Source organism: Drosophila arizonae, chromosome 5 (assembly GCF_054131065.1).
Source record: "Drosophila arizonae isolate 15081-1271.41 chromosome 5, UAZ_ARI_1.0, whole genome shotgun sequence".
Lineage (NCBI taxonomy): Eukaryota > Metazoa > Arthropoda > Insecta > Diptera > Drosophilidae > Drosophila > Drosophila arizonae.
The window spans coordinates 18,913,989-18,931,371 of record NC_142925.1 but is presented as its reverse complement, the minus strand read 5'-3'; the positions used below and the strand labels follow the sequence as shown (position 1 = coordinate 18,931,371).

The following is a 17,383-nucleotide window of genomic DNA, read 5'->3' as shown; positions in this document are numbered from 1 at the left end:
GAATTGCACCAACAGCTGAATAGCTGGACAGCTGGACATCTGGACGGCGGCAACTCGATTTGCTCGTCAGCAAATATGTTAGACAAAGACTCGAGCAATTTGTGGTCCTCGGGCTGTCGCAGGACCTTTGACATTTGTCCATGCATTGTCATCAGCGAATCAATCGCATTTCCACAATTGACTTTTATTAACTGCTCTCGGCCATTCAACTGCAATTAACTTAGCCCACGGCCAGCCTCATCAACATATTCATATTGCACAGTCAACGGCCACTGCGATAGCCAATGCAAATGCAAATGGCAGTTTTATGTGTAACTAAGAGTTTTCTCAAACCGTTTAGCATATTTCGAGGGAAATATGCAAACAACTTGCAGCTGGCTATAAGAACTTGGCAAATCCAGAGAAAATGGCGCAAAGGAAAATTGAAAGTTTCAAGCATTGCGACTATAATAGATAGCTTAAACTGATTTTAAATTGCTAATTTTACTGCTGAGATAGAAAATGTAAAACAAGTTTAAAACTGGAAGCTAAAAAGTGGTGTACAAAAAAAAAAGGTATAAATAGAATAGATAGAAGTATTTTCTTGTCTTTAAAAATTTTTACAAAAATATAAATATAAATATATATGTACAGCTCTATAAATTTAAATGATTGAAAAATAATTTACTTACTTTAAAACTTAGCTGCTCCAACTTTTTTAATTATCTGCCAGGTAATTTATTATATAGCCCATTCGACTCCAATAAAACACACAGCGTCTAACACATTTAATCTCAATTTATTGTGAAACTCACAGACAACGCAAAAAGTATTCGTACATTTATCTTATTTGCCAATTTCACCAAAATTTCAAATCTATCGATTTTGTGATGTAAAATGTGCACAACGAAGCAAATAGTTTGCATTGTAATCGTAAATTGCATTTCCATTTGTCTCTGAATGGTTTTTCATTTGATATTCCTTTCATGCTTAATTGCTAAACAAAGTGCAGTGAATAAAACATACACAGACACACACACAAACATACACATACACACGTATTATAAAACATATATTTATCTTTGGCTTTTACATTTAAAATTATCAACAATTTCCACACTTCAATTTTTCATTTTTCATTGTACCTGCTTGCGCTTGGCTTTAATTTTAATTTTAATTGAATTGCGTGCAATTTTCTTTTATTTCAAATGTCAAATTGCTCCCTATTAACCGAAATGCTGTGTTCTAAATTTACAGACAAATTTGATATATATATGTATATACTATATTGAAAATACAAATACACCAAGTTTGCACAGACATCAAATATATATAAATATTTATTAAGATTTTCTATAGAGATCTGGCACACGTGTTTATTGTTTAGATTTTACTCACACACACACACACACATACATACATGCTTATATACTCACACAGCTGCGATTGCTTGAAGCAACTACACTTGATTTGAAGTAAATTGGTTAGGGTTGACTAGATTGCACTTTGGTCTATATCTGTTGCATATTGGTCTAGGAACAGGCTAGTTTAATTAATCGTACGTACTCACACCTGTGGCAAAGGTAAGTTTCCAAAAATATTATTATCTCGTACATATATTGTAGATGTGGGTGTGTGTTCGAAAGTGCTATACAACTAAAGAGTACATATTATACATGCCTATAAGCTACGGATCAACTGCCCATATCGTCGCCCCCCTCGTAATAAGTGCTATCAAAACATGCTCCAAAAATACCCGAAATCTCTCTCGGCTTGACATACAAAACTCTTACAAATCTCCTTACAAATCTATCATAAGCGACGGTTCACTGTGCTATATCCCCCATATACATAGGTGTAGGAATTTTACTAGGTAGGTGTTACTAGGTGTTTCAAATCGAGTGGACACAAAGATGCTAAGAACACGGCTAAGTGCAAACAAATTGATTAAGTCCTTTAGCAGGACAACTCCGTGGATAGGCGCGCTGCCTCGCTCTGAACACAGTAGTCGCTGTCCTTCAGCTCGCGTCCTGTGATGTCTGCCAGCGAATTGGGATCCATGTTCGACAACTTGTCCAGGTCGGCATCGTTGATCAGATTCTGCTGCAGCTTGCCCACCAATTTGCGTAGGCGCTGGGCATCCAGCGAAGGGCGACGCAAGTTTGCATTGTAGTCGCTAGGCTGTTGAGGGAGAGAAGAGAGTGCAGTACAGTGAAGCCTGTTTAAGAGGCACAGCAACAGCCACAGCCACAACTTACATCTCGCCACTGTTCGCCGGGAAATACAGCAATCAACTCCGCATTCGCCTCCAGTGTGGAAAAATACTCCTCATCATCAATTTCGGTGCCATCGCAATCCAAATGAATCGCCGGCTGAGCCCTTTGAAACTTTGCGGCCACCTTGAGGCGCAGCTCGGCCAATGTTGTGGCAACGACGGCCTTGCGTATGTTACGTGTGATATCCTTGACCTGTGTGTGTGAGAGCGTGAGAGTGTGTGTGAGCATTAATTAGTATTCATTGCCATGGGAGTCGGCTGTAACAAGTCCAATATTTCCCACAAATATCTCAGCTCTCTCCTTTCAATTCAGTTTTGCCCAACTGCAGATCTTTATCCAATTTCAGCTGCTTTGCTTATTCATGTAGGCAAACTACCTACCTACTATCTGTGTATATATCACATAGATTGCATAGGTACGTTTCTTTTTTTTTATGCTCTTTTGTTAAATATTAGCATAACTTGAAACTGACTTTTAAAAGTCTGTGTTTCTAGCAAAAAATGTATCAAAAATAACGAAAATTTTCGGTAAACAGAATAATTTCTAAGAAAAGTACTTGACTTGCTTATCGAAAGGGCGTTTCGCAGAAGTTTTACATTTTTAAAGATATTTTCATAGGTCACGTTCGGGCTCGTAGTGCAAAATTGTATCAGCTGGCATCAGCATTTGTATTTCTTTAAAGTTATTTAATGACAAATTTTTATATCATATGAAAATGTAATTTTAGTTGGCAAAATGTATTTTGAGGAGCTTTGTTAAAATGTTGTAAAAATTTAATAAATGCTTATTTATTACGTTTGCAGCTTACTTATGGACAAACAAAAATAAATAAATAAATAAATGAAAATAATAAAAAAATAAATAAATAAATAAATAAAGTCTTATCTTCCTTTAAACTATTATTTTTTAGGAATTTTATTCTTTAATTATTATATCTCAATTTTAAAGACTTTTATGTTTTGAAATCTTTTTAGTTCTTATATGAATTTGACAGCTTTATTATCGACAATGCCAAAATAAATGATAAAATTAAATTAATAATAAAAATAAATAAACACAAAATTTTGTCTTCTTTTAAACTCTTACAATATATATATTTTTTTTTTCTTTTATTTTAATAAATTTATAATATTTCATTTATAAATAACTATGTGTATATAAATCTAAAAGGCGATATATAAAAGCCTTCTGAAACTTTTCAGCTATATTTTCTCTGTTTTTTCTTTTATTTGAATTCTTTGCAAGACATTTCTGTAAAAAATCTTTATAATTCGAGCAGATTAAAAAGTAACTACAAATTGTGGGGAAAACTTTTATCAGCTGTCCAAAATCCATAATTCACTTCGCCACAAATTAAACACCTATTTCGCAAAGTTTTCATTTAAGCTGCTAAGACTGCAATCTTAACTAAATGTGTTTAAGCATCTTTAACCTTTTTTCACACTGTCGTTAGGTTCGCGCTTGTCTTTATTAAATGTTTCGGTATGAATAGAACTCCCGCTGGGAGGATATTGTATTGTATTCACGGGAGAGCACACAAAAGTCAACAACTTTCATTCAAAAATTTCTGGCACTCATTTAATTATTATGAAAATGTCACGGCGTTTGATTGGAAACAGGCGTGAGGAAGCTAACAACGGCCAACCGGAGGGAAGGAAAATCGTAAGAAGGAAAACTCACAAAACGATGTTTTGCCTTAATTCTCAAATGTGCCAGCAGCATTCGAACATTTCCGTCTTGTGTTAAGCTGCCAACAAAAACAACGAAAAGCCAGCGAGGCGCACGACAGCGATAAGGAAGCTGTATATATATATATCTATATATATAAAAGAAAGTTGTGTAAAAGTGATGACCGCTTATAACTTGATTTGGGCTGAACCAATTTTCATGGTTTTTGATTTGTTGGATTTGTCTCCGCAACGAGTTTAGTATAGGGTCTTAAAAATACTGAAAAAATTTGCCGAATACTTGAAAAACGCGGTTTTTTCCCCAAATGTTCAAATTTTTTTTATACCCAGTAGGCTTGGTAACAGTGACAGTTTTGACAATAGTGTAGAAGTAAATAAACAAATGTAGTCAGTCAGTCTACGGTCTCCTGACCTCGAGCAGACCTGACTATTCAAAAAAAAAAAAAAAAAAAAAAAAAAAAAAAAAAAAAAAAAAAAAAAAATTTCAAATCAAAAGGAAAAATATTTCAAATCAAAAATCTGCAAAAAATCAAAAGATTAAAACCTGACTGTTCAAAAAATAAATAAAAAATTAAAAATTCGAAATTAAAAAAAAAAAAAGGTAATTATTAAAAAGTGTATTTTTGGCTTTTTATATTTTCGGACTTTTAAACTTTATAAATATTTCAAATCAAAAATCTGCAAAAATTAAAAAAAAAATCAAAAGATTAAAACCTAACAATCAAAAATAAATAAAAAATTCAAAATTCAAAATTCGAAATTAAAAAAAAAAGTTAATTATTAAAAATTGTATTTTTGGACTTTTACAAAAGCTAAATATCTCGAAAGTTCAGGTATTTGTTTGTCTCAAACATAAATTTGTGTAAATTATTTATATTTATATTTCTCGATTGTTTTATATGGTTTTGTGCGAGGGCAGTATTACTATTAATAAAAATGCCGCGTCCTAGAAGATCTAATCTTTCCCGGCGGACCCATAATGCAATTAGGCAACGGAATAGCGCGAGTCAATTATCTGACGAAGAGCGAGAAATCGCCCGAGAAAGGCTCCGCGTTAGTACCCAGGGAAGAAGGGCCTTAATTCGTGCTTCTCAAAGAGAGGCAGCCCGTGAAATGGCAATAAGAAATGGTTCAAGGATTGATTTGAATCGAGCAGCGTTTCGATATGATTGCACCATTGATTACAGCTTGAATCGTTTAGTTTGCATTGGTCCAATGGACGTTGTTTGCTAGCATTGTGGCGCATTGAAGTTTGCTGGTGAAACGCCCGGTTTGTGCTGCCTTAGTGGTAAAGTGACATTGCCATTAGCGGTCACCATAGCCATTGCGTTCCCTGCTTTATGGCGAAACACTAGAATCACGACATTTTCTAGCGAACACTCAAAAATACAATGCCTGTTTCCAAATGACATAATTTGGGGCGGAAAATATTGGAGACGGATATTTAAGGTAATTTACGTTAAAAATTTTATTTTCTATGACTGCCAAAAAAAAATTTTGAAAAATGTAGTTTGTTAGATTTCTGTAAATAGTGTTTGTAAATCTAACTATAATAACTATGGCTTTGAATTTAAAGATTCAAGGCCAGATTTGCCATCGCATTGGATCATTGCAACCTATTGAAGATGCAAGCAAAAATTCTTGCAAATAGACTTCATGGGCAATATGGAAGAACAACTTGACCGGCGTCAAGAAATGAACACAGCATGAAAAGAGCAATTCTCCATGATTTGCATGCTTAGAAAGTTAAACCAACCACCAAACTGTGCAATGGAACGCGTTTGGTGATAAGAAAAACTGATGAGCAATGTGATTCACGCGTTGATACTCTAAGGAAAATTTAAAGATGAGGAAGTTCTTATCCTAGGATTCCGATGAGCTCAACAGATATGCCCTTTGAATTTAACGAATTCAATTCCCGCTTCGTCTTGCCTTCGCCATGACGATCAACAAGTCACAGGGCCAATCTTTGACTATTTGTGGCCTCAATCTAGAAAATGCGTCAAGTTATGCTCAGTGTTGGAAACATCCGCATTAGCTTGACCCGACCAAAAACGGAGGGAAAAAATGTTGAATAAATCCAAATAAATATCAGTGCCAACAGCTTTCAACAATTTTTTACAGAAAATATAAAGGGCAATGCAACGGTGTAAGTATATATGTATATATGTGTCATATTTGTATATAACAATTTCGTGTATTTGTATAGCAACAGCCAGAAGCGAGCAACTAATCAATTTATTATTTGCCAATAACAATAAAAACCGCAACAATAAGATGAGCAACAACAACAACAATTTTAGCCTGACATGTATTCAGCTAGCGTGTTATATTTCATGGCCAAAAAAGATGTTGGCCCACTCGCAGATGGACTGCTTAATATTTAAAGCATAATGCTGTTGTTGTGAGACGGTCAAAGCGAAACTGAAGCTAAGTGAATGGGTCAAGTAAACAGATAGACAGACAGATGGACAGACGGACGGAAAGACAGGGAAATTGTGGACAAAGGAAGCGCTTACAACAAAAAGGTGAGCAGCCTAAAATAAAGCTGGCTTTATGCAACGCCCGCTTATTAATATTAAGTATACGTCATGTTGTACACAATTTGGGATGTAGCTGTCTGTGTGTGCGTGTGCGTGTGTCTGTGTATTCCTCTGGTAAATGAACACCGCACACAGCACTTGATCAATTCATGCTTGGGGCCCATCAGCATCATCGCCCCCATTAGCACCGTCATCAACATTATCATCATCATCATCATCATCATTGTCGAATGACATATGATGGGAACATTGTCTGCCTGGCGTTGACAATGAAGCTGTCACTCCATTAAGCCAATAAGTCACACCTACGCCAGCTACTTAGCATATCAATCGACCGACGCGTCGATCGTCAGTCACATCGACTAAAGCAATTATAGCGCCTCGCAAATCTATCAACTCGCCGACAATGTTGCCTCTGGCAGCAACAATGAAAATTTATCAGGCATTTTATGCGAATTTCTATGGGCCAGCCCACTGAGTGATTCGCTTTTGGCCCAGCCAGTGGGTCTGGCCCTGGCCACTTGGCTGCGTGCTGGCCATTAAACTCATATTTACATTTGGCACAGCCTGAACAGAGCTGAACTGAACTGAGTTGACTTTTATTGTGCTGCTCAACATGTTGCCCCACGAGGTTCAATCCAGGAGTTTTCCCCAAGGAAGATTAACAAAAATAAACGCAATTTTCGAAGGCAATCAAGAGAGCCTAATTCTCTTAAGGAGTACATCTCAAAAATACTGAGCAGTAACAGTAATTTCTAGAACTCTTTAAAATATGTTTTCTTTATGTTAAAGTTTTCTGCTGCCCCGCAGAACCTTTTATAAAATTTGAAAAACAAAAAAAATCTCTTTAGGAAGAAAGATTTTCTTATTAATTTATAGAAAATATTTGTTTAGGTTCCTTTCAGGTTTTCCTTTTCTTGCTATTATTTGATATCACATCATCTCAAACATTGCCACACTTTTGGGTCTCGTAGAGAATCCTATTGGCCTCAAGAATTTTTCATTGGAATCATCGTGAATTGTATGAAAAGCGCAAAGAAATTGAATGCAAATTGATTTAATAGAAACCCATTCAAAACTCTTTCAAGACATGGATTTGCATTACGTTTGCGCACCTTATGACCTTTTAGCTTGTACTAAGACATATTCAGGTCTCTTCTAGCAAATAACAAGATTTTCGCTTTTGCTTTAACTGAATGCCATAAACTCTTAAAGCAAGCTTCGCTGCGTCGCTGACTTGCCGACTTGCTGATTGCCACTTTAGCTGCTCGGCCAACTGGCTGGCAGACTGGATGGCTAGCTGGCTGGCCTGGATGCTGGGATGGGTGGCCGGCTGACTGGCTGCTCTAACTGTTTTGGCTGGCATATGCCAATGGCCTGTGGCTTTGTTTGCGTGAAATGCGATTCTTGACTCTGTTTTGCTGCGTATTCAGAGCTCTGCTCTGCCCTAGCTCTGCCCAAAACAAACTACACCACATTATTTGCACTTGTTTTCTTTACATTTTCTTGCCATTCACTTTTTTGCTGTTCTCCTGCTTAACATTTTCACATTGACCCCGGCCTTGACTTTAACCTTTTGGATTTGACATCGAGCTTTAATTTTCTTAATGATTGTCCTGGCTTCAGCCAGGAAAATCCTTGTTGTCAAGTGCCCTTAATCAATTTCAATGTTTTAGATTATTCGCTCAAGTGTTAGTCTTGGTTTCTATTTTCGGTCTGAGGCTAATAGATTCTTGCATTGACATTAGTTAAATACTAAAGTGAAATACTCGACAGCTTCATAAATAATTTGTTAATGAAATTGTTTTACTAAATATATGCGTATATATAGATGTAAATAGATAAATTAAAATTTAAAATAAATTAATTTCAAACTGACCAAGTCCTAGTCTCTTTGATAAAGATCTGCTAAAAATTAAATATTAATAATAAATAAATTAAAAGAGATTTACTCACAATTTCAGACCTATATTACTTTCGTCCTCTCCACTAACATAAGCTAGCACTCATCAGCTCTAAGGACTCTTGTTCGTTGCCAGCTATGATACTGCTGCCAATCATTCTAGTTGACTTGTAAGCTGCTTTGACAAATATTTAAGCCATGTAACAAAGCAAGCTAAAAGTGCCCTCATCGGCAGCGCATTGTCTCCTGCACCTTGTTCACACATCAATATTGGTTCGGCAAATTTACGGAAAGTGCCAGGCAAGTACCTGGACCCGGATCTGGCAACATCAACCAGCAAGCAGCAAATAGCAAGCAGCAAACAGTAGAGCCAGCGACGAGGACAATGGACAGATGCCAATGCACTCATGCATTTATAATGACACGCGTGCGCCCTGTCCCCATGCGAAGGCGGGAGTAAGGCGAGGCACACGTGTGCAGGCCATTGTCAGACTTCATCAGGAATGCGTAGTTGCATCTGTGCGCCAGTATCTGGGCAACTGTGAATACAACTGAGCTGCTGTTAAGCCCAAAATTAACACAAACTACAGAGCTATGCCAGCACACACGCACCATGGGCAAAGTCAATGCAAAAGATGCTAAGAAAAACTTTGAAGAGTTATAATTGAAGCAAAAGTTGTGCAAGAAAAAACTGCAGAAGTCGGAAATTTTAAATAAGCCTTTATAAATAGATTTTAATTTTAAATAAATTAAAATGGATTAATTAAAGTTGTAAAAGAATAAACTGCTATAAATTATTAAAAAATTATTTATATTATTATAAAAATTTGTTTAAGAAAAAATTTAAATTAATTTATTATTCTATACAAGGAATGAATCGAAAGTTTGATATTAAAAATTATTATATTTAATCAATAATATAAATTATTATAATAATTAATTCATTCACGTTTTAAAACTAACAAAATAAATTAAATTTAAAAATAAACACTTCAAATTAATAAATTTAAGACTTGTCTCTTTGAATACATTTTCCAAAAATATAATATTAATAAAAATAAATGAATTATTTTAATTTAATTAATTCATTCACAATTTCCGATTTCTCGAGTAACAAAGCAAACCAAAACATTGCATTTTATACATTATCTACTAGCAGTAGCAAGAGCTAAATTATATTAACTGCCAACTCGACATACCCAACTACACCGAACCACATATCCACACTGTGAAACTTTTTTTCTTACCTCTTAAACTCAAGGTTCAATTTATCTCAAAGATACTCTGCACTTGAATACTTCTCATATCGCAGCACTTGACTTCACACACCTTTATTTGCTTTTCCAACGAACACTCTTACCTCACACCACGTCACAATAATCCCCACCTGTGCATTGCTCTATTGAGGTATGAATCGCTTGTGTTTGATTTCAAGTTTCTCTGACTTGCTTTGCTTTGAGCTACCATTGTGCAGACTCGTGTTTCCTGTCAATGCCACTAATTTCGCTCGATTGCCGTCAAAATGCCATGGTAACCATGTAGCTCCATCAAATTATTGAAATAGCTCACTCACTGCCACTGCGAGGATATTAGGCACTCTACAGTCGTCGGACAACAACATGTAAATTGAGAAATTTACATGTTTTGTTACCGCATTGGCACGCATACTATTAGAAAATAGTCAACAGGCTGGGGAGGCGTCGTGCGGCCACGCCCACTTGGTCTTCTCTGGGTACTTGCGGCCTCATATTGCTCCATGGAGTGGCGTCATTGAGTTCCATGCTTGCTTGCTCATGAATTAAACTCGTTTATTTATTTGAATGCCCAACGTTGCGTATACGCAGCGTGTTCGCCCATTTCCACCTGGCCCAGGCTCTAGTTAATTGTTGTAATTGCTGCTGCTTCCGTTTGTATGCTCAATGCTCTTCTTTTCGCTGTTGTTGTTGCACTTGTATCATGTAAGTTAATTCATTCCCACCCAACCCCCAGCCTCCCCCTCCATTTGAATGTCATCGCATTTGTATGGGAATTTTTTGGTTTTGGCTCTCTTCCCTTTTGAGGCATTGCTTTTGCATAGTAGCTGGAACTGAACTGTTCTCAGACAGCATTAACCAAAACAAAAAACGAAACAGTAAATGCGTTTTCCATGTCGCCGTCGGATTACTCCCACATGGTGTCTGTGCCAGCAGCAGCATGTCCTGCCGTGTGCTCCATTCTCGTTTTTGCTTTGCTTCTTTCTTTTTTATGACCACATAACGAGCTATTAAGAGACTGTGATTGTGCTGGCAGCAAAGCATTTTCAAATTGCCTCGCCTTGCCTTAACGTGTACTCAGGCTCATTGAGGCTAACTGATTTTAACAAGCATAATTATAACAAGTAAGAAAATTCTAGTCGAGAGTGCTCGACTAGATACTACCCTGAACCCAACAAATAAAAATGCTCATTTAGTATGGCTGAAATTTCAATTTCGATGTATTTAAAAATATAAATAAAATACCAAACTCATTTAATAAAATATAAAAATATTTTGAAACAATTAAAAAAAATTAACATCAGTTGCATCGATCGGGATTCGAACCGCGACTTCTTGATCGAGCGTCATCCAGCTAACACACTAGGCCACCCCACTCCTGCTGGTGGCGCTGGCAAAACTCAAATAGATTCACTGCTGCTGCGCCATCTACCAAAACTAAATGAAACTAACAGCTGATGTGATTCAACGAATGTTTTTGTTGTAGCTGCTGCACGTGCGTTTGTTAATTGGCCAAATATTTGATTATTTTTTATTAATTTTTGACTGAACGGAATTTAATGAAACTTTCAGCATATGATCTACATATTATATTGAATATTTGAGAAATTTAAAAAAAGAAAAATCATTCACAATTAGCTATAGAGACATCTGATTTGAACTTGAATGTTTTTACTCGATAAAAACATGACGGGATGATTTTTCGAATTTTAAAAGCAAACTCGACGTCCGCGCTGTATATACGGTCATTTTAAAAAAAAAATCAAGTCTCTAGCTCTTATATCTTCGGAAATCGACGCGTTCAAACATACGGACAGACGGACAGACGGACGGACGGACAGACGGACAGACGGACAGACGGACAGACAGACAGACGGACAGGGCCAAATCGACTCAACTCGTCGCCCTGATCAAGAATATATATACTTTGTGGGGTCTGCCACGCCTCCTTCTGCCTGTTACATACATTTCAACAAAACCATTATACCCTGATTTCCCATTTTCAATGGGTTCAGGGTATAAAAATATAGTTTTGTATATAAAGTACAAACAAAGGCAGCAAATACTTGACGGATGAAGGGTAAATGACGACGAACTGTCTGTGCAAAGATTAGCATATTTATATAGAAAATGAATATATATTGTGAGTTTATATAGATAATATTTATTTACACAGGGATTTTAGCATCTTAGTGAATGTTTTGGCTATAATGAAAGCCATGAAGAACTGTCAACTCCATGAAAATAATGAAAAGCAGACACAGAAAATACTTCAGCGGAAATGATAAAGGAACAGAAGCTGCAACTTGGACTTGCTCATCGCAAGACTGTATATACTATACATAATATAAGGCCTACAGATGCCTAGAGATAAGTCACATTCTATATACTATACTTTATTTTGTTAAATTGTATATTAACTAAGAATATATTGGCTCGAGTTAGCCAGGGCTTTATCTAACTTAGTATTAATTAGTATTTAGTATATAAATAATGTAAATATTGACTGCAATAAATCTGAAAGACTTTTTCATCTTTCAGAAGTAATATCATTTTCTGTCCCTCTCTCTCTCTCCCTCCCTCTAAAATAATCACTCTGTATTCCTACCTCTTTTTACCTCTCTCTCTCTATCTCTCCCTCTCCCTCTTTCTCTATCACTCTATCTCTCTCTCCCTCTTTCTCTATATGAGTTCTGAATTATGGGTCTTAGCTATCCTTTACAATTATCCTTTCACTCTATTCCTTATTTTATATTTAAACAATAGCCACGACATTTCTCTCTATATCCCCATTTTTTCGCCTCTCTCTCTCTCTCTCTCTCTCTCTCTCTCTTTCTATTAATGCTCCCTCTCCTCAATTCTTCTAACATACATCCCAGAAACGAACCCCAACTCATCTTTCTTTTAGCTGTAAAGTTAAGGCATATGTTTTTTTAACATATACACATAATGTACCTGCAATACACACACAGAGACAACGGCGAACCCATAAGGCAAACATCATAAGGAGCTTATTTAATTAATTACAATTGTTGATAATTGGTTCACGTCAACCGTAAGGATAGACAAGCTGTCAGATAGACATTAGGGCAGGCGTAGGGCGGGGGCCAACAGTGGCTGCTTGTCAAATTCATGTAACATGCCGTGCACGCTTATTAATTAGATGTATGCCACATAAATTGCGCATACGACATGGAGACCAGCCAACTTTGAGGCCCGCTCGAGCAACAGGAAATGGCGGCCAAAACTTTTCGCACGTTTCCTGCGTCTGACAAATTGCCAAAAGGAAAGAAATGACGTAGACTACATAAACGCACAAATAAAACATTTGAGACTTACAAAACTGTCAATTAATGCTCGCGTCTGGCCAACTCAATGGGCCCTGGCGCGAAACCACAAGCCCCATCTCAGTAGGCCGGGCCAGTTATAAAGTTTTTCCCTTCACTGATCCTTGAGTCAGTTAATTTTGTTATGGCGCTTTTTAACGCTCACAGCATAATACAATAAATCGATTAGGGGCCACGCCAGACAGCAGGGCAGACGACTCAAGCGCTGAAGTGGCTCGTTCCGTGTCTGGTGACGCATGGCCAAGTGGCAGCAGCAGCAGCAGCAGCATCGTTATCGGCACCAACGCGCACCAGACACGATGCCCCGCCGACCGCCGACCGCCGACCTCAGCGCGCCCTGCCCTGCCCAGCCCAGCGTCTAATGATATACGAAGCACTGCGAACGTTATCTAGCCACATTGTGATTTCGGGCTAAAATGCTGCAGCATCTTCGCCCGTTGCTCGTCGAACAGTTTTAATTAATTTCAATTGTTAGCCCACCACAACATTGACTTTTCGCTGCTTCACATTAAGGCACACTTTAAAAAGTTCGCTCAAATTAAAAAACTGTTAAAACGAACTCAACTTCTATTTGAGCCAAAAACGAAACAAATTTAATGCCGAGCAAGTTTCAACTAGAGCTAATTGAATTTTTAACATATTTAATAGGACCCAGGCACTGGGCTCCTTATAATGGGCGCTGCATTTATAATATATGATAATGTGCCGAGATCAAAGATAACATTAACATTCATCTCTATGCTAAAATGTCGATTAATGGCGTGTTGAGCAATTTACTGTATAATTTGCAACGGTATTTTGGCCAGGCACCATTTCTGTGGTCGCCCACTCAATTATTTATGAATACCAAATTTCACCTAACGTGTTAACGTGTAATAAGCAAAGCCAGAAACCGGAGCTATAGAAAGTCTCTCGTGTATCATAATTTTATGTGAATATGTTTAAAATCCAGCCGGAGGACTGCCAAAAATCTAGCAACGATTTTCAATTCCTGTCAAAAAATAAAATTAGATCAACAATTCACGCAGCTGTGATTTGCATAAAGTAAACAGGTTTTGTTTGATTCTCATATATGTGAGTATATATACATATTTATGCAAGCTCTTCAACTTTTATCTATACATTATATGTCACTCAGTCAATCAATCAAGCAAGCTGTACAATTGTGTATTGATTTATACCATTTGAACATCATCTCTAAAACATTTCATATCGTTTTATTGTAAATTCTAATATTTTTTATGGCACTTTTTATATGGATATTTTTATTTTATTATTTGTTTCAACATTCACTTATATATTGTATAAAAATTTTTAAATACTTTCAATTATTATTATTTTTTATTTTTTTTATTTAAAGGATCAATCATCAAAAATTAAGTTTTTAGTACTTAATAAATAAAAATTAGTTCATTAAATAAACAAATTAAAAGAAGTTGATTGAATATAAAAAACTAAACTTGAGTACTTACTAAATGAAAGGTATTTGATTAAATAAAATTAAATTAATTAAATTTTTTGTATAATCGTTTATATCATTATAATTATATATTGTTTAAAATTTTTTTCAAATATAGTTTTTTTCAGACATTACCTTTGTATTAATTCACATCATTATTAATCTGTTTCTAAGTAAATTAATTTAATTTTTTACTCTATAATTTTTTTACTCTAATTTTTATATATTAATTGCAATTGTATTCATACAATATCAATCACAATTGTTCTTTTTGTTGTTCACAATTGATTTTAATTTTTAATACTTTTAATGTTTGATGAGTAACAATTTGCCCGATAGCAAAATGAAAAACAATTTCTTTCAAGTTTTAGCACCTGCTCATTAAAATATATTTGAATAAATAAAATTTATTGATTGCTTTATAAAAGCAGCAAAACACGTCAAGTGCATAATTTAAAAAGTTTGCTTCTTCTGATGAATAAACTCAACTTTTCGCTTAAAAAAATAACTTTAAAATTTATATTTTGTTTTGCTGAAAGTTCAAGTTGCTAATTAGTTTTTGTTTAATGTGCTATGAATTTTATTCTTTAAATAAAATAAAGCTTTTTCTAAATATTTCAATAAGTTCACGCTATTTCTTTTTGTGACTTGCATTTTTTGTTTTTGCTTTTGCATAATTAAATTTGTCCCCTTTTCGCGTGTGCCTTGAGGCAACACGGAATTTTTGGGCCATGGTATAGACCGGCTGCTGCAGCCCTTGAAAGTCAAATATGCCTGAAGGGTGCGCAAGGCACGCAGAACCGGCACAGAGCCACAACTAGAACAAGCGTCTGCTCTCGAAGCCATAGCCAAAGCGAAAGCGAAACCGAAAGCCGTAGCCAGAGCCAAAGCCTTTTGAGTGGCCAGTCGCTTGCTCCTTGCACCTTGGTCCGTGCGCCTCGCTGGCTGGACCACTTCACTTTGTGCCTGAACGTCAAAAGTTTTGTTCGACAAAAAAAAAAAAAAAAAAAAAGAAGTGGAGGCCAGCAACAATGGAGCCCGTAATCACTTAACGAATTGCTGGCCAGTTAACAATTGGAGCTGACTTATGAATGGGCAATGCTGTGTGAGTGCCCTTGGCCAGGCAATGGAGTACCCACCTTGAAAGGCTTGCTGTTGTCCAGCTCGGCCAGATCCTCGTCGGCAGTGATGGGTGGCGGTGTGGGCGGCGGTGTGGGCGTGTTTGGCGACAATGCCAGCTCCAACGTAATGCTGTCTGCCGCATCATCCGCATCATCGTCATCGGCAACAGCTGCATCAGCACCAGCAGCAACAACAACTCCATCATCCATGTCGTCTGGTTCAGCATCGGTATCGGCATCCATTTCCGCAGCACGCATCAAAGTTCTTTGTCGTGGTGTTCCCGTTGTTGTTGTCGTTCTTGATGTGGTCTGGCCCAGAGTTGGGGCCGCATAAGCCGACGTCGCCTCAGCGATTTCATCTGTTGTTTTTACTGCAGAAATTGCCTGTTTTGCTGCATTAATTTCTGACATTTTTTCTCTGCTGTATATTCCTTGTTTTTCTTTATTTAAGTTGATGTTTTCTTTTGTCTGCTTGCTTTTATGTGGCCCAGACTACCAGACAGACCACAGATTTATGACAAGCGAAGCAAATTTAAATCTTAATTGAAATGCTTAGTACTTGTAAAATTTTGTTGCCTACTTTTATGCGCCTCTCTTTTCACTTTGTGTTTCAGACAAATAAAATTCGCAAATTTTACGAGGAATTCGCAGTAAAGTATTTTATGCTTTCAATTTATTGTTTTTAATTATGAGAATTTCAGTTAAAATTGTGTAAAAATTCTATTTTAATTTTATTAATTTTTTTGTATTTTTTTTTTTCAAACTATTTAAAATTTCATTTTAAACTGAAAGTTTTCACCTAAATGTTTACGCGATTCTTTGTTGTCGCAGATGCCGTGGCAGCCGCACCCACCAATTGCAACAAAAGCCGGCCGAACTTGGAATAAATTGCCAGACATCTGTGCGTGCTGTATTTAAAGAAGCAGCTCCGTGTCTTTGCACAGCGTTTGCTGTCATTGCAAAAGCACAGGCCAAAGGCAAAATGCCAAAAAGCAAAACAGACGCCGAAGAGCAGACGCAAAAGCACAGCTAACAGTGAGCTTTGAAGAGCGAGCGCTGTTATGGGTCTGCTAATGGGCTGTTAGCCGGCTGTTAGCGACAGACTGGGCGTGATTATGGCTGGCCAGACAAACAAAGCTGTGTACATTTGAGTGGCACATAGGCCTACACACCTGTGTCCAGGTGTGTCTAGCCAGCCACTGCTCAGAGCTGGGCAGAGCTTATTTATTTGCTGCTGTTTTTTGCTTTTTAGTTGAAAATTTGTTGGCAAAGCAATGAGTAAATTGTTGAACTTATACGCAGTATATATAAATTTGGGCTTTGAACTTTTCGCTGCACTCTGTGTAAGGGCAAAGTTTATAAATGCAATAAAAATAAAGTTGGCAGCTTGCAGGCAAAACTCTGGCCTATGAATGCGGCTGCTGCTGGAGAAAAGGAGGAAAAAAGAATAATAAAAATGCAGAAATTTCTCAAACAGGCAGTCGAAAAATGTCACTTTGCCATAATAGGGTCCTTGCAAGCACCGCAACTCTTAACGCATTATTAAAATTGTTGGCACTTTGGGAAAGTTCAACAGAGGTGCGCAGACAAAGGACCGAATTTATGGGCCAAAACTGTCGATTGAACTGAGTGTGACATTTACATGCTGCCAATAGCTATCGCCGTTTCACACGCACTCTGTCTATATCTCTGTCTCACACTATAGCCCTTTCATCTCTCGCTTTCAGCCATGCTAATAGGTTTATTGCCGAACTTAAAATGCATGGGCGTAAATTGCATTTAGCGCTTTTACATAAATTGAACTTTGTTATCAT

General features: G+C 36.8%; 1 protein-coding gene across 1 annotated transcript; it reads right to left on the bottom strand.

The window, feature by feature from the left end:
* Positions 1–757: 757 nt before the first annotated feature.
* Drep3 (DNA fragmentation factor-related protein 3) lies at positions 758–16,515 on the bottom strand. Its single transcript, XM_089469620.1, has 3 exons — positions 15,588–16,515; positions 2,238–2,447; positions 758–2,160 (listed from the first exon to the last, which is right to left on the bottom strand). The coding sequence occupies exons 1-3, from the start codon at positions 15,978–15,980 to the stop codon at positions 1,936–1,938; spliced, it is 828 nt and encodes a 275-aa protein (XP_089325746.1). The 5' UTR covers positions 15,981–16,515; the 3' UTR covers positions 758–1,935.
* Positions 16,516–17,383: the final 868 nt, after the last annotated feature.

Excerpts from the sequence above, each read along its gene's own strand:
- Drep3 (XM_089469620.1), bottom strand. The coding sequence starts at position 15,980 with ATGTCAGAAATTAATGCAGCAAAACAGGCAATTTCTGCAGTAAAAACA. Across the intron at positions 2,448-15,587 it reads ACAACAGCAAGCCTTTCAAG|GTCAAGGATATCACACGTAA; the intron begins GTGGGTACTCCA and ends TCACACACACAG. Across the intron at positions 2,161-2,237 it reads CCGGCGAACAGTGGCGAGAT|CCTAGCGACTACAATGCAAA; the intron begins GTAAGTTGTGGC and ends CTCCCTCAACAG.